Raw genomic sequence first — 22876 nt, forward strand, 5'->3', positions numbered from 1 at the left:
GGTCCCTCATTCTGGTTCATACACAAGATTTTGGGGTGACACACAATTTCCCTTAATAACCTTGTCCACAAAATGGCAGCTGCCTGCTTGCTGTGATTGTATAATTCCAAAACAGAAGGAAACGAAATTTAAATAATAAATACAGTGTAAGTAAAGTTTATTTTGCTCAACTAACATGACAGAAAATAATTCGAAAATATTTCTTAGGGTGACAGGTCCCCTTTAAAGTAAATCTAAAGGAATCTATCCCTTAAAACCAGTTCTTGTGTGTAACAAAATAAAATCTTTTCTCAAACTCGCTGTTGAGCGGAAATGTGTTTCTTCCCACAGGTCCAGCTATTTTCACACATAAACAGTTGGGTACTATTTTGCAGGTTGTTCCATTTTCCTACAGTACTGATAAATGATAAATCCCCTCTTTCTAAATTATCTACATAGAAGCTAGCATTTCACCAATTCTTCAAATACTGCTCCTCCTGTCAAATGTTTTGCAAGAATTTGGAGAACCTGTTTTGGTTTATCTACAGTATGTATCAATAACATATACAAAGATAAATAGCATATTTTTCTAAATGCCATCTGCAATAAGCTTTCCTTTCATATATTGGTCCAATACACTCAAAATGAATGACAATTACAGACTGTTACAGAATGCATTCTATAGATTTTCACAATGTCATATATAATAAGGTAGGTAAGACCTCTAACCTTTAACCCACGCTGAAAGGTGGAGATTGAGAGCAGTGCTAGGTCCTGTTGCTCCTCAGCATATCGAACCAAATAGACATATACTAACTTTTTAACCTAAAAAAAAGAGAACATATTTTAAAACTACAGCAAAAACTATTGTTGTTATAACAGGTACTATTCTCTAACTAACAGTCAAAACACAATATATTTTGCTGTTGTTTTCTTCTGCACAAATGGGAGAGCTGGAGGCTTTAGTGATTCATGAGAAGCCCTTTCTGCAGTGTCGGAAAAGTCTTCAGAGGCCCACCAGGACTGCTGCCCCACACCCCTTCAGGGCCCCCCGCTACCCGCCTCCTTACCCACCCTCGCCACACGAATCTAGACCTCATTGTGGTTGGGGAAGGAAGGGCAGCAGGGGAGAGATGTACTTCCTTGGGTCTGGGTTGGTGGAGCTCACAGGGTTTTTTTCCCAGTGTCCTGCCAGCCCAGTCTGACCCTGTCTGTCCGCCTTTTGAGGGTCCGTTGTTCCATAAAACTATTATTATTGCATTAATTTATAAATCATAATTGCTCCCCACAGCTCTTTACAGAGTATGACATACCAATTTGCACATACATACAAACATTTCTCTAGTATTGACGCACAGTTATAATTGCATATTGTTAGGCAAAGGCTGTGTTTACGAGAACTTACACTGGCTATAAATGCATTTTTGCATTTTCTACCCTCTAAGATTTGTGGCTTCCATGGACGCTACTGCCATCAGGCAAGTTGGGAAACTCTACTCCACAAGCCACATAGTTCCCTCATCCCCAATTCATACCTCTGAGTTGCAACACTAATATCCTTGCTGCTGCCTGCGACCTCCACAATCATTTCTACCCGGAGGTGTGGCTAGGGTTGCCACCTTTTCTGGAAAAAAATACCGCCCTTCCTATATATTTATCTTTTTTCCCTATTAATAACATTGGGATCAACCACCATTTTTACCGGTAAAATACCGGCCAGGTGGCAACCCTAGGTGTGGCCAAACAACAGGTCAGGGGTGGCAGGGCCCACCAGATTTTTCCCTAATGCACTGACGCTGCTCTTTTCTATATGTACCCTTTCCTGTTTGTTTTTTCTCTGTATAATTATTACATACGGACTCAAATTTATTCTTTTTAGAAAACAGAGAACTATTCTGAAATGTTACACATTAGATCCAATTTCAGTTTGGTTGCTTTGATCCCATCTAAGCTTTTTTCTACACTTGACGAACAAGCAATTTTGTGATCATGTGATATTCATTTGTAACTAAAACTTCATTTTGAAAAATGTATGCACAGAATAAGCTACTAATAAAATATAGAGCTTGGGAATGTACCTTGACCAATTCCCTCTTTTCTGCACGGTTGAAGTAAATTTGGCCTGGTGAGTCGCACTTCTTTAATACTTTACTTTTACTTTACATAGCATTTGAGTCTTCTCATAACTCCTTTGTATATTAACATGTTGTTCTGAGGGAAGGAAGGTCAAACTTCCATGTGAATATAGCACCCCCACATCTCTCCCTTTATTAGGTTTTAGGTCTTGTAGATCTGTCTCATACAAATAGGCTACAGAGGCCAGGCATATTAAGTGGCCAAGAGACACTTTTCCCAAGAAAAACAGCTAAGCAGGAATAGACCAGCCTATAAAAAATATGAATATAATAGTTTGGGCCACCGTATGAGATCTAACTTGATGTGGTATGGTGGCTTGGCACTTACAGAGAATACATTTCTAATAAAACATAAAGACGGGGAATGTGAATTGATTAATCCCTTCTCTTTTATGTGTTTTTGGTAAATTTAGCCAGATTAGACACACTTCCGTTTTTCCTTTACCGTTACTTAGTACACACAACCCTCTGTATATTTGCATAGAGATCCTGTAGCACCTTGTTGTTTTCCCTTACCTCGATGTTCTTGCACGCTACATTCTTCACAACAGCTGGGAAAAGATCGGATGTATTTTTCCCTCTTGCAATCATCTGCAATCAGTAGAGATTGTTCCATGAGTCCAGAACACATTAAGGACAGCAACCGTATGCCACATATTACTGGGCAATGTGAAATAGAAAGATAACTTTACACTTACAGCTACAATCCTCTTCATGGCTTCTAACTTTAACGAATCTTTATTACTGTCCAGCATTTCTTTCAGGTCATCGTGCCTAAAAATAAGCAGAAACAAACATGGATGGTAGATAACGGAGGTGTTTCCAATTGTACTGGAAATAATGCCAGTTATGATGAGCTGTATCACTATTTGCTGACTGCGATAAAGTCTTCCCTGTCCATGGTCCTGAATCATATCGAATACAAGTATTGTATACAAAATTAATTGATGGATTTAGGATTTGGCAATTCAGTGTCATTATTAATATGAAAAAAAATGGTTACAGAAAAATTGAAAGCTTCAGCATTGTTCCATTGCTCTTTGGAGAAAACAAGGGTTTTTTCCAATAACAAGGGTCAGATTTGTGGTTTTTTGAGTACTGGGGTGGGGGAATTGCTGTAAGAAAGACACAATTGAGTTTTCACAATTGAGTTTTAGCATTTCAGGACTTTTTATATTCTTAAAAAAACACAATTGTGGAAAAAAATCTTTTTCTGGATTAGAACACTCCAAAGAAGATCATGAAAATCATTTGCCAATGTACATGCATGGATATGACAGACTTATCTGGATACTGTTCATTGTGGCAGAACTTTTGAACGGAAGGCATTTGGTTCTCATATGTGATACCTAACCCCACATATAATAAAATGCATAAAGGCTGCCCAGGTGCAGTAACCCATGGAAACCGATAGGACTAATAAATACTACCTGCTAATTGGTGATTAGACTTGTAAAAACCTTTGCACACAAAATATATAGCTGGACACCGCAGTATGATAAGTGGTATCCCCCCTATGTAATAAAAGCCACTAAGTTTGCCCAGTAGCAGTAACCCATAGAAACCAATAAGATGTTTGCTTTTAAGTAGGTGACCAGTAAATTCTACCTGCTGGTTGGTTGATTTGGGTTACCGCTCCTGGACAAACTTAGTGCCAATTATTACATAACCCCCATAATGTTTAATGGGAACAACTGAGGTCTTTGTCCACTCAATGGTCCTACATTTTTTCCTCATACTCAGATAGGTGAGTAGCTAGACAAAATGCCAGGGCTATGGTGATAAATAAGTCAGTAAGATGATAATAAGTAGATATAAACAGTTATATGTTTGGGTATTTATTAGTGATGGGCAAATAAATTTGGCAGGCATGGATTTGTGGTGAATTTCCACATTTTGCTGCCTGTGAATGTTTTTGCAAAACTGTGGCTAAAATTCGCTGGTGAAAAATCCGACGCTGCAAAATTGGCGTGCGCCTAAAAATTGCTGCGCATCAAAATTATTCAGACATCCATTGACTTTAATGCATTTGGACAAAATAGCCACATGTATAAACATTGTCGCTCGCGTGAAAAATTGTCGCTCATTAACATTATTTTGACACCCATTTACTTCAATGTGTTTCGCAAATCTTTACCGTTTTGCGAATTATTCAGCGAAGCGAAACGGTACAGATTTGCCCATTACTAGTATTTATGCCATGTTAAACCCCACTCACAGAATTATATATACATGGTCCGTGCTTCATTAGCTGAACCCATTTCACATTGACACTACAATGCTTTCAAGATCTCCACCAGGAGGTAATGTCACCTTTCTCAACTTTACTGCCCTACTGGTTTCACTTCCTCAGATTACATAGCCATTTTACCATGCCTGACAGATATAATGGATGGGTGCCATCTCTATTACTGAAGTGGCTTTAATTTTAAGGGTTAGGTATTATTTTAAGATTTGCCTGGTAGAGCTAATACATTTTTAATTTCATTTTTACACTCTACTAATATATTATGTGGTCATCAATCATTGCTCATGAAGTTAGCAAACTTTTCCAGTATGTAAACTACTAGTAGATGTTTAAGAAATATATTTCTTTAGTACAGGTATGGGATCCATTATCTAGAAATCTCAAAATTATGGAAAGGCCATCCCCATAGACTCATTTTATCCAAATAATCCATATTTTTAAAAATTATTTCCTTGTACTTGACCCAAACTACGATATAAATAATCCTTATTGGAAGCAATACAATCCTATTTTATTTAATGTTTACATGGTTTTCTAGTAGACTTAGGGTATGAAGATCCAAATTAAGGAAAGATCCATTTTCTGGAAAACCCCAGCTCATGAGCAATCTGGATAACAGGTCCAATACCTGTATATTTTACATTTGTTTATATTGTAATTACTATAACTTTTATCCATCAATTACATTTAATGAAAGGAATATAAATGTAAATAATGTATATTATTTTTGTATTTTCTTAACTGAGGGTAACAGGTTTGCTTATGCAGTAATTTGTAAATGCCCCATCTAGGTTTCCTTTACCTTCATTACCTGCCAATTAACTTCTTTGGGTCAAAATCTGATCTTAATAAGTCAATGGTGGCAATCTGGCAATTTTATTATTTTTGTTTTTATTTTTTTTAGCTGTTGTGGCAGAACACAAATGCTATTCATGCGTATCAATATTTAAAAGCTACGAGTTGTGATAAAAATATATAAATTGATTTAGATAACTCTGAATAGAATAAAAACCTACTCTTTGAAAACACAAAAGTAAGAATGTCCCTTTAATCACATAGTTGTTTTGTGAAAATTCACTAATACATAACTCTCATCTATTGCTAGTTATCTTGCTAGTTGGAATACTCATGGGTAAAGGTGGGCATGTATGCACTGAATTTTGGTTTCCACAGTGTGCATACTTAAAACATTTTAAAAGGAGCTGCCATATTTTCATCAGAACAGATAATGTTCTTGTGTTTTTTATATAGACGTGAAGCCATACAACACGTTTACACAAAGAAACTCCATTTTGTGTGCTCAGAAAGCTATATGTCCACGGGGCACATTTACTATTGGTCGAATATCGAGGGTTAATTAACCCTCGATATTCGACCGTCGAAGTAAAATCCTTCGACTTCGAATATCGGTCGTACGATCGAAGGAAAAATAGTTTGATCGAACAATTAAATCCTTCGAATTGAACGATTCAAAGGATTTTAATTCATCGATCGAACGATTTTCCTTCAATAAAAAAATACTTAGAAAGATTATAGGGACCTTCCCCATAGGCTAACATTGGTGCTCGGTAGGTTTTAGGTGGCGAAGTAGGTGGTCGAAGTTTTTTTTAAAGAGACAGTACTTCGACTATTGAATGGTCGAATAGTTGAACGATTTTTAGTTCGAATCGTTCAAAGTAGACAATTTGATGGTCGAAGTAGCCAAAAAAAACTTCGGAATTCGAAGTTTTTTTCCTTCTAATCCATCACTCGAGCTAAGTAAATTTGCCCCTTCATGTTACTGTGAATTAAGGCCTTTAAGACCATTTAGAACCAGTACTTTTATTATCTGTGTTATAATATACTAGAAGCGTCATAGGCTGATGAAAATGAAAACTATAGGTTTTTTATTTGTTTATGAATACAACTACCCTGCACTGAGTTCTGTTTGAGATACAGGTATGAGCCTGTTATATAGAATGCTCAGGACCTGGGGTTTACCGGATAGGGTGTCTTTCTGTAATCTGGAACTTTATACTGCTAAAAATCATTTAAGCAATAAATAAACCCAATAGGACTGTTTTCTCATGAATAAGAATTAATTAATTCTTCATTGGGATCAAATGCAAGGTACTGTTTTGTTATTACAAAGAAAAAAGAAATAGGTTTTAAAATTTGGAATTATTTAATTAAAATAGAGCCTATGGAAACAACCTTCCCATAATCCAGAGCTTTCTGGATAACGGATCCTATACCTGCATTTAATTACTGTTACTTCATTTCCATCTGTGAAAAAAAATCAGGACACCTTTATTTTGTTCATGCCCCAATTCAAAAAATTAACTCTAGGTTTAATGGCAGAAAATACGGTAAAAAAAAGTTTTATAGCGTTTCCATGTATTTTTACCTAAACAGACAGTGGGGTGTGAGCATGGGCATACAGTGCTGTAGGGAAGTACAACCTTAAAGGGGTGGTTCACCTTAAACGTAACTTTTAGTACGTTACAAAATAGCCAGTTCTAATCGACTATTCCATTGATCGTCATTATTTATTTTTTTACAGGTTTTTAAATATTTGCCTTCTTCTTCTGACTCTTTCCATCTTTCAAATGGGGGTCACTGACACCATCTAAAAACAAATGCTCTGTAAGGCTACAGATTTTATTTACTCTTCTTTCTATTCAGGCCCTCTCCTATTCATATTCCAGTCGCTCATTCAAATTAATACATGGTTGTTAGGGTAATTTGGACCATAGTAGCAACCAGACTGCTGACATTGCAAACTGGAGAGCTGCTGAATTTAAAGCTAAATAAACCACAAATAATAAAAAATAAAACCCAATTGCAAATTGTCTCAGAATATCACACTCTGCATCATACTAAAAGTTAATTTAAACGTGAAAAACCCCTTTAAATGCTATAATAATTTCACAATTTACAGCGAGTTTTATATGCACTGGGGATAATTAGGAAGGGTTAAACGTGATGGATTATTGTCTCTGCCAAACCAAATTATTTATGTAACTATGAAAGTATGCAGAGAATGAACATTCTGACAGAACAATAAGATACGTCTGCACAATATACTGTATTTTTAAGAAAATAGGTGGAATACAGAAGCCATGCTTAGACAGTATATATTTGCAACTAACTGCCTAATAGCAACATTTTCCTTTCCCTGCTATTACTGTTTAATCAGGTAATGGAAGTGTTAAGAACACGCTACCTTCCCATGGACACTACATAACTTGACACTAGCTTGTGAAATATTTATTACTGGTTTCTGATTGCACAAGGATGAAAGGATATGCTAGGCCTCAGATGGTAACCACGACAACTCTTGGGCTTGTGTTCCCCAAGAGTGTCATAGGGAGTACAATCCTTAGACTAAATGGACAGTTCTGTATAGCCATGATGAAAAATGTTTTCAACCTTGTGTTTAATCCGCGCACAAGGTAGAATTTAAACAAATTACGAGTGTTACGATATAGGGAGGGCAACCAAACTAAAAGAAAGCCAAGGTTGAGGCACTGTGATAACAAGCGATACTTCAATTAAATAACACCAAACAGTACATTGTGATAAGTAGTACACTGTACAAAGCATAGAGAAAGACTGTTTATAATGTCATAACCCAATACATAGCATCACTGACTAATGGTGGCCATAGACACACAGATCCTATTGTACAAATCGAGGATTCGTACGATTTTCGGATCGTGTGTGGCGTGTGCCGACATCTTTCGTCTGTGCTGCACAACTTCTTCCATGTAGACTGATTATCCAAAATACCACGGCCTGAACAATTACAAACTATCCATATTTGAATAATACTGTTTTCCTGAAACAATGCCCTTTATTGCCTGGCAGAAAAGGATTCATTTTTACTTCTGTGAAGTAAGGTTCATTGTCCTCTAGTAAACAAGATCCAAGATCACCAACTTTGCCATAATGTAATTGCTTAACAGCCCTTTGCAAAATAAGATGCCCATCCAACAATATACAGTAGTATTTCCCAGACCTTTGCATCATGACAAACCCAATGCCCTCTTTTAGTACTTTGCTGGATTTTCTGATAGATGTGGAAGGACTTGCTTCTTGTCACCACCTTTATTTACTTTCCACCTCTTTCCTTATACAGCCATGACATGCATGACTGAAGCAAGAAAAGAGCATATGTGTGAAAGAAGAATGTGCATGGGCCAGACATAAGAAAGAGGAGCTAGATGTCTATGGCCAATCACAAAAATATTAATAAAGCTTCCCCACTTAGAATCATCACAAGCCAATACAATGTTATACTTTTTGTTTATAAACATGAATAGATGTGTAATCCCAAATGACCAACTCCACATGTAACATAAATGCTTTGACAATGCCCATCTACTTAATATTGCTACAAACTTACAGTAGAGCTGCCATCATATTTATTTATTTATTGCAGTTGTGATGATAATATTACATATAGGGCATTATAATATTGTAACAATATTACATGCACTATACAGACATTCAGTAAATTTTCTAGGAATGTGAAAATGCTATCCTGCAGCCTTGTTACTAGTAAAAAAACAATGACAGGACTTGGTGAGCATCTATGGCTGTTAATACATTTTATAACTAAGCTGGGTTTTCATATTTATCTCATAGTATTCTTATATAATATACACTCTGCATGATCTTTGCATACCGCACTGGCTGACACTGAGTGCTCTTTCCACCGTTCTCCAGGGTAGATTCCTGGTCGGGAGACTTGAGCAGCCGCAGCTCATCCACCTGTAGAGCATTGTAGAATGTCTGGGACCCACCATCTGGGCTCAGAACAGGACTTTTGGCTTCCTCTGCTCTGTGGTTCTTTACCATATTCACTGCCGTCACCGGCAGTTGCAGTAGCCTTTGCATTGGATTAATTTGCAGTGATGGGTGCCAATGGAAAATGAAAAATACTTGGTGTATTCAGGAACAGGTGCTGTGTGACCAGGGCCAAAGGTAATGCCTTCACCTGTAGTGAAGTGTATTGATCAAACTAATAGTTCCAGGGTGTGGCAATACTGTCCAGTGTGACCAAAAACAAATCCAAAGGAGTGATGCAAGCTAGATATCGAGCAAATCCTGGCTGTGATATGTATAAAATACTGCTGGAAAATGGGCAGAGAATGGTCAAAAGCAGACCCAAAATAGAGACACCAAATGTGCTTACAGGCAGGTCCTGTGGTTCCCAGCATTCATCTATTGGCAATTCCAGGTTGTGATGTCAAGTGTAATTGTGAGGAAATCCACAGAGGCCAGGTAATATGTCCTAAATATTTTCACCATTTACAGGGCTTGAATGTTGGAATTCTTGGTATTATACCCCCAACTCTGTGTAAACAGTGGGTTTCATTGCCAAGTTAGGTTTCCCTTTTTCTTTACAGGGGGCAGAAGGTGAGTGTGCTGTAAGGCTGAGGGTCTGTCTCAGTCACATGTCTTTCTCTATGTTATACAGCAGCTGCATGGAACACTCACCTTTATAGTGAGGCTCAAGTTGCACACTCCTCCTCTGCACACAACCCCCTCCTCACCTTACCCCCTCCTCTAGCTATTCTTTCACTCCTGAGTTTTTTCCTTTTTTCCCTACTTCTGTCACGTGTAGCCTCTCCTCAGCCTCTTATTCTCCCATCATCCATCCCTTCCTACCCATCTACTTTCTTACTTCACTCCCTTTGGCCTTTCATATTTTCTGCCTTCTTTCACTGTCTCTTGTTTTCTTGCATCCTCTCCCTTTCCTTTTTATTTCCTCCCGGTCTCATTGTCTCTCCTTTTCGTCTTCCTTCGACCCTGTTTGTTGGCTCACCCCTCTCTCAGCCACGTTTGCAGGTCTCTCTCCTCCTCCAGATTCTCACACCACTCCCACATACACACATCTCTGTGAACATGACTCAGCTCAGATGCTGTGGTACAAACAGTGCTGTCATTCCCATTCCCTCACACTGGCAGTCCAGCTGAATTCCCATATGCAAGCCCCTTGTTTTCCCCTGCACACTTTTTCATTCAATAACACTTAAACAGTCTCTTAAACTCCCATTAACACACAGCAGCCCTTACTGCTCCCCATACCAGCACTTAATCTGATCTCCAATCATGCAATATAGTCATAATATATTATTTTTAACATCTCCCTGTATTCAAAGAACAATGCTGGTCTTCAGTTATGCATCCATTGTGTATAAACAGTATATATATGCTTCCAAAATACATACAGCACCTTTCATACCTCCTCCTTGCACACAAACACTCCCTCACTCTTAAACACAAGCCAGATCTGCAAGACACATGAAATTAGGTTTATTCAGCTCTTACTGTTTCTCTATACAAAAACCCAGGCCTTGACTGCCAATCTGTGGGTTCAGGCAAACGGCAGATAAGTTGCTGTAAAATGCCATAGACAGTCACTATTTATTGGGCTGGTGGAGGCTGTTTGGCCCTCTGTGTACTTGAAATGCCAGTGTGTATTTGAGATACCATTCCGGTCCACCCCAATATCCCACAGAACCAGAACTACAGGTAGGCAGAAAAGGCGCTTGCCTAGGGCGTGAAGGTAAAGGGACAAAAGGCATGTACCTCTTCGACTTCCTTCCCATAGTTTGGGCCCTTGTTCGGGCCCGTGTTTATGTGCACCTTCGAGAGGATAGGCAACGTTGATGGTCAATTGCCTACAGCCGGCTTGACCAGGCACTGCCTTACATTGGGGTTATTTTCAACAACCACCCATTATATCAGGCATATTAACAAACCAATATGGTTGTCAGAGATGTGCACTAGTGCATCCCAACTGAGATAAATTCAAAATCTTGGCACCCTCAGTTACACAATGCCTTTTTAGGCAGGATATATTAAAACCAAGATCATTGTCACTGATGATTAAAAATAAGGAATTCAGAAAGAAAATACAATGCATACGTAATATTCTCCATATAAGAATGGAGCTTGGCAGCCATGCAAAATCATGTGTACAACATCGTTAAAACAACTTGTCTTTTGGATTCTTTACATTTCCTTCTAAATGTAAACAAATAATGGATAATAAAGAAAAAAGGCCTGTGACTAAACACACTTACTACAGTGCAATACACTCAGCACATAAAACCCACTGTTTTTTTTTAAGTCAGATTGGGTGTGAATGGTATAATTTTATAGGTGCCACAAATGGTGTTAGCTTTGGATTCATTAGGTGCAAGTCAGTTGTGTGTGTAGATCTAACACAGTGTTCCACAACTCTTGCCTCGCGAGCAACATGTTGCTCACCAACCACTTGAATGTTGCTCCCACCAGTGACCTCAAAGCAGATGTTTATTTTTGAATTCCTGGTTTGGAGGCAATTTGATTTCATAAAATCCACGTTTACGGCCAAACGGAGCCACCTATAGGATGCCAGTACACACAGGGGCTATTAAATAGCTAACCACAGCCTTTATCATCATTTATCTGGCACTCCCAGGAACTGTATGCATGCTTATGTTGCTCTCCAACTTTTTTACATTTGAATGGTGCTAACAGGTAAAAAGGCTGGTGACCCCTGATCTAATATCTCATGCCGGGTGCTAATTGCAGGGTTTGGCAATGACAAATGGTTTAAAATGGGGGTGGTGGCAAGTGCAACCTGGGGAAGGGGATGGTTCCCAAAAGCTTGTGCTTCAACTTCTGCAATAAAATGCGATAAAGGCAAGTACCAGAAGTTGGTGTGCTTTTTCCCTTATGTATTACTTGGATAGTGACAAATGGATGCCATTGATATTACTGAATACACAAATAGGGTGGTACTATGGTTGCCATCTGCTGGTATTTTAACAGTAACATTTTCAAGGGTAAAATACCAGCCAGGTTTGGGGCCGGAATCACACATTTACTGGTGATGTATTTGCTGGTACATTGGTGATTGTATTTACCTGGTGTTTCTCCCCAATGGTTGCTTCCAGGCTGCCCCCCCAATCCTTTACATAATCAGGCCACCCATTTTATGTCATAACTTTGCCCCATGGTCCTGCTCCTCATGGTCCTGTCCCCCTCATGTACCACCTGTTACTGTCAAAAGTGCTCTTTGCACTAACGCGTAGGCACTAATAAATTTTCTACTTTTTTTAAACAATATTTGTTCTTGATTATTGGAGATCCTCACATTCTTCCTTTTGGATCTAGGGGGTGATATCACTCCAACTTACAGTACAGCAGCAAAGAGTGATTGAAGTTTATCAGAGCACAAGTCACATGATTGGAAGCAGCTGGGAAATTGACAATATATCTAACGCCCTGTGTTAGATTTCAAAATTGAATATAACAAAATCTGTTTGCTCTTTTGAAAAATGGATTTCAGTGTAGAATTCTGCTGGAGCAGCACTATTAACTGATGCGTTTTGAAAAAAACAAGTTTTCCCATGACAGTATCCTTTTAAAGAGGGGCTCATTTATCAACACTGGGCAAATTTGCCCATGGGCAGTTACCCATGGTAATCAATCAGTGATAAGCTTTTTAAAGACAGTTGCAAATAGAACAATGACTGCAACAATCTGATTGGTTGCCATGGGTTACTGCCCATGTGCAAATCTGCCCATTGTTGATAAGTTAGCCCTTGAGTGCTAAGGAGCAATTCCTGAATAAAGTGGCATTGTAAAAAGAGCAGTTATAGAGGCATGTATTTTGATTTGTACCAGTTTTTATACCTGCTGCCAGTTAAAAATGTATGGCACCAGGGGTAATCTATTTTTAAAATTGCTGACTTAAAGGGGACCCGTCACCCCCAAAAAAATATTCAAAATCCTATTTTATCACATTACTCAAGCAAAATGAACTTTACTTACACTATATAAATTATTTGAATCTTGTTTCCTTCAGTCTCGGAATGAACAATTATAGCATGTAGGCAGGAGCCATTTTGTGGACACTATTATTAAGACAAGCCTTGTATCATCTCAGAATCTTGTTTGTGCACCAAAATGGGGGACCCGATGTCCATCCCAATGCCCTGGCTACACAATTAAATGGTAAAGAGAACAGGGGAATGTGTGGAGAGCAGTGACATCTAGGAAGTGCTGAATGGAAAGTGAAAGTAAATGTCTGCCCCGCCTCTATGCCACTGGCATAGAGGAGTGGCAGACACTATTTGATTGACAGCTGAGATTTTTAAATGAGCTTACAACAGCTATGGATGCTTTAATAAAAAATAGAAATTGGATTTCATGTTTAATTTGAAAAGGACTATGATTATACAGATGTTTGTGTCTGGGTGACGGGTCCACTTTAAGGGCTCCAACCACAAGAAAGGGTTGACACTATTAATAAGGGATGGAAGCACCTGTTTAGGTAATTTCATCCGTCCCCCAATCGATGGGGACAGGGAATGACGAATAAGGGCTGCAATTTATTTTTAGATTGTCTACCCTAGGGTTATAAGCAAGCTAGGGCATAGGACTGGGAGCAGCATACAGATGCCCCAACTCTAGGAATGAGTTGTATGTGTGAGTGTGTGGGTCAAAGCAAAGAATACTTCTGCTCCTTATAGATATAGATCAGAGGTTATTATTGCTTTACATGACCAGGTACTATGTTTAGAACGACGAACACCCGAAAAAACAGTCATTGGTACCAAATCTCCTTGCTGTTTCCTGCTCATTCTCTTTAAAACTTGAAGCATTATTTTGAATATTCCTCTATAAAATCAGCATTGTGGCCTTTATATTAGCCTGTTGTCCTATGATAAACTGAAATCCACTTGGAAAAAATGTGACTTTTTAGGAAATTAGCATTGCACAGACTAGTAAAAATTTTTCCTCAAGACCTTACCATTTGCCCCTGTGTTTTTCAACTTCAAATATAACCAGCTCCAAGTCATTTTCCCATAAGAAATCTGTCTACACCCCTTAATACCATAAAAGGGCCATTGTGAATGCTACATTTTGGAATGGATCCAAAGAAATTTGAAAATAACAGACATAAAATATTAAAAGACCCGCAGATGGTGAAATGTTTAGTTTTGAGAGGCAGAGGGAGCTGGAGGTTAGGCTAAGGCAATAGGGGGCCCTCCTGTGGACAGTATACATGAACACAGAAAATTTCCACCAGGAACATTTTTACTCTGAGAGAATTGATAAATAAAAGTATTAATCTTATAATTTCATTTTAACCTGCTGAATTTAAAAGGAGCATTTTTGAGAAAAAAAGAGACTTATTTTATGCTAATGGTTTCCACACTTGTCTTCCACACCTGTTCTCCACCCGGCCACCTGTAAAGCTTTTGTAAACAAAAGCACTGGATCAGTCTGTAGCACTGGTGTGTCTGTCGTCAGACAGTAAATTCACCTTCTCATCCACGTATACTCATTTTAGTATGGTCTACAAACCTGCACAGTTCATGATGTACATTCTGAATCATGAAACATGGACTGGATCTGCAGACATTTCCTAAAAGTACAGTGCTGAGCCTGAATGCTATCTCTACTACTCTTATTATTTTTGTCTTTCCCATTGCTACTGCTCCCTCGCCTCTTAAAGGAACAGTTCAGCGTAAAAATAAAAACTGGGTAAATAGAGAGACTGCAAAATAAAAAAATTCTAATATAGTTAGCCAAAAATGTAATCTATAAAGTCTGGAGTGACTGGATGTCTAACCAGGCCCGGCGAGGCCGCATAGGCCTGGGCCTAGGGTGGCAAAAATTAAGGGGCGGCATGCCGCCCAGCCGCAGGGTTAATTACCTCGATCCCGGTCGATCCGAGAGCACTAAGCGATAGGCGCTTAGCACTCCACTAGTAAAATATGCGCATGTGCGCAATCTTGCAGGAGGGAGGGGGCGCCGGAGGACGCTGGCCTACGGGCGCCCTCTGGGGAAATCTGCACAACTTCCTGTTTTCAGCTCAGCGACTTTAAGGGAGCCACATAACTGTTCAGTAAGTTTGCAATTGATCCTCAGCATTCAGCTCAGATTCAAAAGCAACAGTTATGGCCCATGTGGCCCCCCCTCAAGTCACTGATTGGTTACTGCCTGGTAACCTATCAGTGGAAACCAAGAGAGTGTTCTGGCTATTATGTTAGACATCCAGTCAGTTCAGTCTTTATACATTACATATTTGGATAACTAACTATATTGAAATTTTTTTTTTATTTTGCACAGAGCATTACACCAACTTTTCAATGTGAATTTGATAAATATAGCATGTGTTGTATATACTTTTTGCCTGTTCTTTAATTGCAAAAAAGATCTCTTGCTTTTGAAGCTACTCCATGTTTGGTAACCAACTTTTCCATTTGTTGTGACTGTTTCCAGGTATGTACCTACAGAGGAAGTAGGCCCTGTGGCTGCAGGGGGTGTAGGGGCCCCTTATAGCCTTAATTCAAATGCAATTTCAAAAAATATTTGTAAAACAAGTTAACTTGTAGACATTTTGGGGGCCTGAAAAAAAATTTGCTGTGGGCCCAAGTGATATCTTGTTACACCACTGACTGTTTTGTAAGCAAAACATTATGCAAAGAGATTTTCTTTGCAATGGGAATGAACATAATTTTTCATGATAAAAACAATAGGCAAAAAGTATGTTCATCAAACGGAATGGGACACAAAACAAATTGTGCATTGTCTGTACACAAACTCCCCTGACTAATTGTGAATGCAGTAAAATGATAATTGATGATGAGTCAAAAGGGGGTCGATTGGGCAGATTAGTTGAACATCTGGCCTATAATTAAGCAAAACATAGGTCTGCATGCAGGTATTTTCTTCCAAGAGGCTCCAGCAATATGCGGTGACTGTAAAGCAAAATAGTGTAACTTAATGCTGCTGCACACTATTCTTGCTTTTAAGGACCTTTAAATAGTGTTTTATGAGAACTGGACATCTTGTTTACAGAAATTATGATCTCAGTATTCCATTAACAACAATCTCGAACAACACTGTCTAACCACTGAGAATGAGATTTGGGTGACCTAACAGAAGTGGCATGATATAAAGTTACCAGGCCCCGCAACAAAACCTGCTTATCAGTCAATGTTCCTCTGAGTCCTTATACATCATGGGCCATACAGCAGTTGAAGGGTTGAAGGGTCCATTTCTTTAGTTACCCTTCTGGCTGATAGGGAAAGGGAAACGTTGTCTACCAAATATGCATGTTAACACTAAAGGCTGTTATATAGATGTGCCAAATGGACTTATATACACTGATTGCACCTATACACAAAATGGGTCTAACTTGTTCTCAATGCCAAAATGTGTTCTCTCCTCATTAAAGTCAGATTACCGGAAATAACTGTTGAGGATCACTGCTGCATTTAAAGAAAGATTTTTGCATAAATGTTGACCTAACATTCCATCCCTATCATATATATGCTTACCAACTTCCATTGGCATATTTATAAAGGGGGCAGACCCCACAACTGTTCCCCTGGGGGAACAGGGGGGCCCTGGGAGGGCAGGTAAACTGAAATGTAATGTGCAACCTGTGATGCATAAAAAATAGTTCAGTGCATGTTTGGATTAGGGCTGTATTTTGACAAGCGTTGCTACTGATGGCTCTCAATTAACAGAAAATCAGTGTTTTTTTGCGTGAAAATGTAACAAACTTAATCTGGATTAGCAGGGTTGATCTAGCCTGCCATGGTACTATGAAGCAGTAGTATTTATTTTTTTCCAAAAAGGAAAAAGTGTGAGAGTGAGCACTATTAACTATACAGATTTAAAGGGGGCAGAATTCCAACATTAATTCAATGAATAATGCTTCGTGCTTCATACTTTTTGCGTTCTGTTTTAATTAGGATTGGTGTTTTCTCCACCACTTGTGACATTAGACAAATGACCTAGAGATACATCATTCAAAAACAACCATATCATTTGGGTTTTAAACAGCACAAAGAGAGAGGTTTGTTCTGTTTAGTCCCTGATGCATGTCTGTCTGTGCTATACTCTGCAGTCTGTCTTGTACAAGGAAATTGTGAATTATGCAATAAACAGAACACAAAGTTGCCCACATAGTATTAGTCTTTATGAAAGCAAAGTATTTAAATAGACTTGGGGGGATTGGTAGCATCTAGTCTAGCAAACTGTATTGAAAACCAATCCCTGCTGGTAAAGTGTGAGCAATGAACCTCTCAAATGCTATGCAGTGATGCACAAGTATATAACCTTTCTGTAAATAAATACATAGAAATTAACCCTATGTAGATACCTTGCAACTACCCACATCTTAAAAGTGTGCAATTTTGACTGTAACCTGACCCCAACTATCTGCATCTGTCACTCCCTGCAATCTGTAACTGATAGAGATGAGATTCAATAGGTCTCTAGGATGGTGCCGCTAGTCAGGTGCAGATTATACAAATACACACAGACGTGCACAGTACCTTTTGTAGTCCGAGCTAAAGATGCCCCCACTGGCCGAGTCCTGTCCATATTCTGGCTCCCCAAGACTCCCTCCCTTCTCATCACTGTACCCCGGGCTAGCAGCCATGACTTTCTGGCTCAGCACTGTGCATGCGGACAGCGACTGGGAGGCACAGGAACAGTGGATGGTGACATCAGGGGAGGGGAGGAGGAAGAGGTTGGAGATGCTTGAGCTCAGCTCCCCACCTGCTGAGAGTTTAACCCCTGCAGTGCCATGCTAGTCATATCTCTTTTTGTGTGAATGGATTTAGCAGGCTGCTGCGGTGAGCAGCTTTGGACTGGGAAACCTCCTGGTGGGCCCTTGCCTCTCCATTTCTAGAGCTTAGATTATTAACTATTTACTACCTTTTCAAGCTTGTTTATTCCCAGCAGTATTCCTCATCTTTTCCCCCTTTATATCAAGTGTGAGATTACAGCACTACGCAATATGTTGGCGCTATCTAATTACATGTTATTAAATTCTAAATGCTCTAAACTCTGTGGATTTAATACTCTGGTTCTTTCAAAAATGTTTCAAGGTACCTAGGGGGAGTCCAAACCATGTAAAATAAGAATTTAATTTAGGAGTCTGTGATGGGGTCAGGAAAAAGACAGATGCCACATTCATTGCCACAGCTAAGCGGGAGAACGTAAGTAGGCTACTACTTATACAGAGCTGGCCGTGGGGGGGCATCAGGAAGACTGCACAGTACCAATTGGAGATTTTACCTGGGCTATAAACAGCACAGGGATGGAGAAGTGTATGTTTAGTGCACAGTGTCAGTCTATCTGTGCTCTCCTCTGCAGTCTGTCTGTGTGTTTCACTAAATTATTCTGAGTTCTCACACAGCTTGTTCTAGGCAATGGAACCTAATACACACCATTGCCCACCTAGCATAAAGCTGGCCATAGACGCAAAGATCTGATTGTACGAATTGAGGATTTGTACGATTTTCTGACCGTGTGTGGAGAGTCCCGACATTTTTCGTCCAGCGGAGATCGGACGTTTGATCAATCGGACAGGTTAAAAGATTTCTGTCGGCTGCTGATAATATCTCTGCATGTATTGCTGATCATACGATTTTCAGTGGGAGCCTGTCACTAGCTTTGGTCAGACATACAGACATAACTTTCCTACGATTGCTGTCAGGGGCAGAACATCGGCTGATCTGTTCTTTTGTACTTTATTTGATCTGAATGGTTAGTGGCAGGTCGGGAGATGGGGAAGTTCGATCGTACGATGATTCGTACGATTGGATCTTTGCATCTATGGCCAGCTTTAGTCCTGCACAGGGGCGTAACTATAGAGGAAGCAGACCCTGCACCTGCAGAGGGCCCAGGAGGTATAGGTATAGGGGTCCCATGAGGCCCGAAATAATTAGCAATTTCAACATATATTGGTATTAAAGGACAAACTCTGGTTATGTTATTTGCTGTGGGGCCCAGTAACATGTAGTTATGCCAGCTACTGATCCTGTATCTGTGAATGCTGCCACAATAGTTGCTTTCATATCTCTATAGAAAATATTTCACATATACCTCAGTGACTCCTTCAGTTTAGAAAGCAATTTGATTTGAAAAGCAGCGTCTGCTGTACTTGTCTGTATTAAACAGTAAAGTGTGAGCCTCTCAAACATGAATCTGTTGAGGCTCAGCAAGAAGAAAATTGTTTAAAACCTGCTAATGATTGGTGGGCCCTCGATACTGGATTGTTTGGTGGTTGGTCCCATGATGTCCCAGTGCTACAATACACAGTGTGTGAGCAAAGGAATATCCCATACACTAGCGCTTTGCTTTGAACTCATCCTGACTGTAATCTGACCGCAAACTGGCCGCATCTGCCGCTCTGTGCCGCCCAGCAATCTGGAAGTGCCAGAGGTGAGATGCAATTGGGCTCTTTCATCTGCTTCCCCTCCCCCGTGTTCTCCTCTCTCCCCCATTATACCCCCCTTCTTTGCTCCACATACAGAATGGAACCATCCCCCTTCCCAGCAGCATCAGAACCGCAGCTGCACACAAGTGCATTGTCTCCCGCAGAGGAGTGCAGCAGCAGATGGACAAGTAGGGTTACCCCGAGTACAAGCGCTGGATATTCCTGTAGCAGCGACAGGCCGGTGCCGCTAGTCAGGGGCAGATTATAGAAATACACACAGACTCGCACTGTACCTTTTGTAGTCGGAGCTAAAGATGCCCCCGCTGGCCGGGTCCTGCCCATACTCCGGCTCCCCCAGGCTCCCTCCCTTCTCATCGCCGTATCCCGGGCTGGCAGACATGACTCTCCGACTCAGCACTGTGCGGGCGGACAGCGACTGTGAGGCACAGGAACGACGGATAGTGACGTCACAGAGCGGTAGCGAGGGGGGAGGTTGGAGATGTTCCACTTTAGCTCCCCCCTATCCACGGGATTAACCCTTGCACCGCTAGTCCTGTCTCGCCATGTGTGAATGGAGTCTGGTGAGGGACTACTACACACCGCAGGGGGAGCCACTTATAGTCGTTACTTGTAGCCATTCAATCACACGAGGAGAAAATTGTATTTTTTTCAGTCAGGTAAAACAAAAAACAAAAATATCTGGAGTGGAATGAATGTGATAAGTCTAATGGCTAATTCATTATATCGATTTGAATCTATTACCAGGCCAGGACCGTGTGTTCTGGTCAGGGCAGCCATGGGGGGGGGGGCAGGGGGGAGAGTTGTAGGGGGCCCTGAGGTTAAGGGGGGACCTGCCATGCCACACTTACTTGATTAGCCGGGCCCCCCATCTCTCTGAGATCTGCTGACTTCGGGAAGGCATGGACGTTTAAGGGGCCCTGGCCACTAATTCTCTCATAATGTGGGGGGGGGGCCTGGCCACCAATTTTTCTTTTCTCATGTGGGGTCCTAGCCACCAATATTTTTTAATGGGGGGGGCCCTGCCCACAAATGTTTTTTTATGGGGGGCCATGACCACCAATATCTTTTTATTTTTTATTAACATGTGGGAACCCCAGCCACCAATATTTTTTTTGTTTTTTTACTGTGTGGTGGGGGGCAGACCTGTGGGGGTGGGGAGGGCGGACCTGTAGGTGGGGCTTGCGGTGGGTGCAGCCCAGGGGGCCCAGGAAATTTTGTCGAATGGGGCCCTGTGATTTCTGATGTCAGTCCTGGTTCTGGTAAATGGGGCCTCTGTAAGAAGCCATAGATAGACAGTCACTATATATTGGGCTGTTTGGACCTCTGTGTAATTGGAATGCCAGGACATATTGGTGTGTATTACAAAGTAGGCTTTCCCAGCTTCATGTCCCTCACTAATAATGGGATAGGGATAAGGGTCACAGGCACGTGTGCTCCACAAATAAACAAATCCATGCACAGGCCCAGAATTGTGGAAAGGCCACAAGATTTCAGGGGCGGCATTCAGTCCGAAGCAATGGGGATGTGCAGGCAGGGCCAGAACTAGAGGTAGCAGAGTAGGGCGCAAGGGCCTAGGGTGTAAAGAGTGTGATCCATTTGCGCCCCTATTGAGCGCTGCCACCGGCCAGGTTGCCTTGGGCATAATGTAATCACTGTCTTCTCCCCTGTCTAGCAGTGGTCGGTGGTAATTTATTGCCTTACACCTAAACGCTGGTAGTGAATGACAATTATTAAAAGAAATACTTGACCACTGGTTGCTTCAACCACTTCAAAACTTCAACCATAGCTATAAATAATTCACATTGTACATCACGCTTCACTAGCCTGAACGTCTACCAAGGCGCAGTGGCTCCTGAATAAAAACATGGTAGTGTCACCTCCGGCCCAGTCCATGACTTTACAGTTCCACTTTTCTTAAGGTTTACATGTTATGGCATAACTATAATATAGCAAACCTTATACAGGATTTCTATACTGTTTAGGAATCCCTCCTCCCCAGTCCCTCTCCTACAAATATATCATGCATATCTTGTAAAATATGAAGATATTACAAGTTACCGAGGAGTTTACAGAATATTCATGGCTCTTTTTGGCACTTATCAAGACAGTTAAACCAGTTTCACTTTAGTACTTCATGGCACTTCCTGGTCATGCAGAGCACAGGAGGGGCTGATAACTAATTACCTGTTCACTGAGAAGCCCCTGATAATGAGCTGCTCAAAGGCTGCTGCTTAGAAATAGGTGAGGTTTGTTTGTAGGTAGATAAAGAACGCTAAACCATGTTTATAAAGGAAAGAAACCCTAACTTTTACATTAGTGCTTTAGAGTGGCAAAACATTAGGAAAATATGTTTTGTTTAATTAAAAGAAGGTGAGGAAAAATGTAATTTTAACAGGTCTCATTTACTGTGCTCTGATTTTCCAAGGCCCCGGACAAGCGTTTTTCTGGTGTGGTTCACGCCGCAATTATTAAAAAAGCTGACTACCTCGTTAATACTCTAGCGCAGGTGCCATGCCTAAGATTCAAACTGATTAGTGTATTATGCAGCGGTCGGCTTTTTTAAAAACTGCTCCGATTTTCAGCGCGATAAGACATAGTTTCTGTTCCCTATTATTGTTCTCACTTTAAATTATGGCTGGAAAGGGCCTGCTTACAGCTCTAATAGTTGTCACTGTGTCACAGAAATGGGCTCCTGTGTTGGCTCCACAGTGGCAATCAGGTCAAATTGGCCAATGTCTCCCCTTTTCAGCAAACACTAGCACAAACATATATTTTCTCACAGAGTCCACAGAGATGAGATCCACGATCTGATCCACACTCTACTGCAACACAGTAGCAAAGCTTTCCATATCATTTGCAGTGTAGCTCACTCCTAGGTTTCCACTCTGCACATCAAACTTCCCCACAAAGATGGTACTGGTGATGTCACAGAGAGAGCTGATAATGTTTCCCTTGTTCCCTCCTCCTCTTGCGCAGGGGCAATTCTGTGCGACTCGCCACCCTGAGACGGCCTTTCCAATGTGGCCCCCCTCGCCCCACTCTCTTACCTTTCAGTGCACTTGCTAGTGCAGAGAACATCATAGCAATTGCACTCTGCAGTAGAACAACTGCATTTCCAGTTTAAAAACATAATTTTAGCTCTTATCATTACTAGGAGAGTTTTTTTGCGGTTAATCTGTGGGGCTCTGCCACCTGAGGCAAGATTCTCACATTGACTCATGGTAGCAGCACCCCTGCTCTTGAGGGATTTCTGTCACTTTG

General features: G+C 40.6%; 1 protein-coding gene across 8 annotated transcripts in view; it reads right to left on the reverse strand.

The window, feature by feature from the left end:
* LOC108710286 (AP-3 complex subunit beta-2) overlaps nt 1-20083 on the reverse strand; it is a 43620-nt gene extending 23537 nt beyond the window's left edge. For 2 of the 8 annotated variants that reach the window (XM_041586711.1, XM_041586710.1), the window contains exons 1-4: nt 19888-20081; nt 2813-2888; nt 2631-2705; nt 709-804 (exon numbers count right to left, since the gene is read on the reverse strand). In XM_041586711.1, the coding sequence (XP_041442645.1) occupies nt 709-804; nt 2631-2705; nt 2813-2888; nt 19888-19994 (354 nt within the window). In that variant the 5' untranslated portion in view covers nt 19995-20081. Of the gene's footprint in view, nt 1-708; nt 805-2630; nt 2706-2812; nt 2889-9031; nt 10021-17702; nt 17850-19887 lie in introns of those variants that run through there. The other 6 variants (XM_041586707.1, XM_041586705.1, XM_041586708.1 and 3 more) reach the window with 5 other exon arrangements.
* Nucleotides 20084-22876: the final 2793 nt, after the last annotated feature.

This window comes from Xenopus laevis, chromosome 3L, assembly GCF_017654675.1.
Source record: "Xenopus laevis strain J_2021 chromosome 3L, Xenopus_laevis_v10.1, whole genome shotgun sequence".
NCBI lineage: Eukaryota > Metazoa > Chordata > Amphibia > Anura > Pipidae > Xenopus > Xenopus laevis.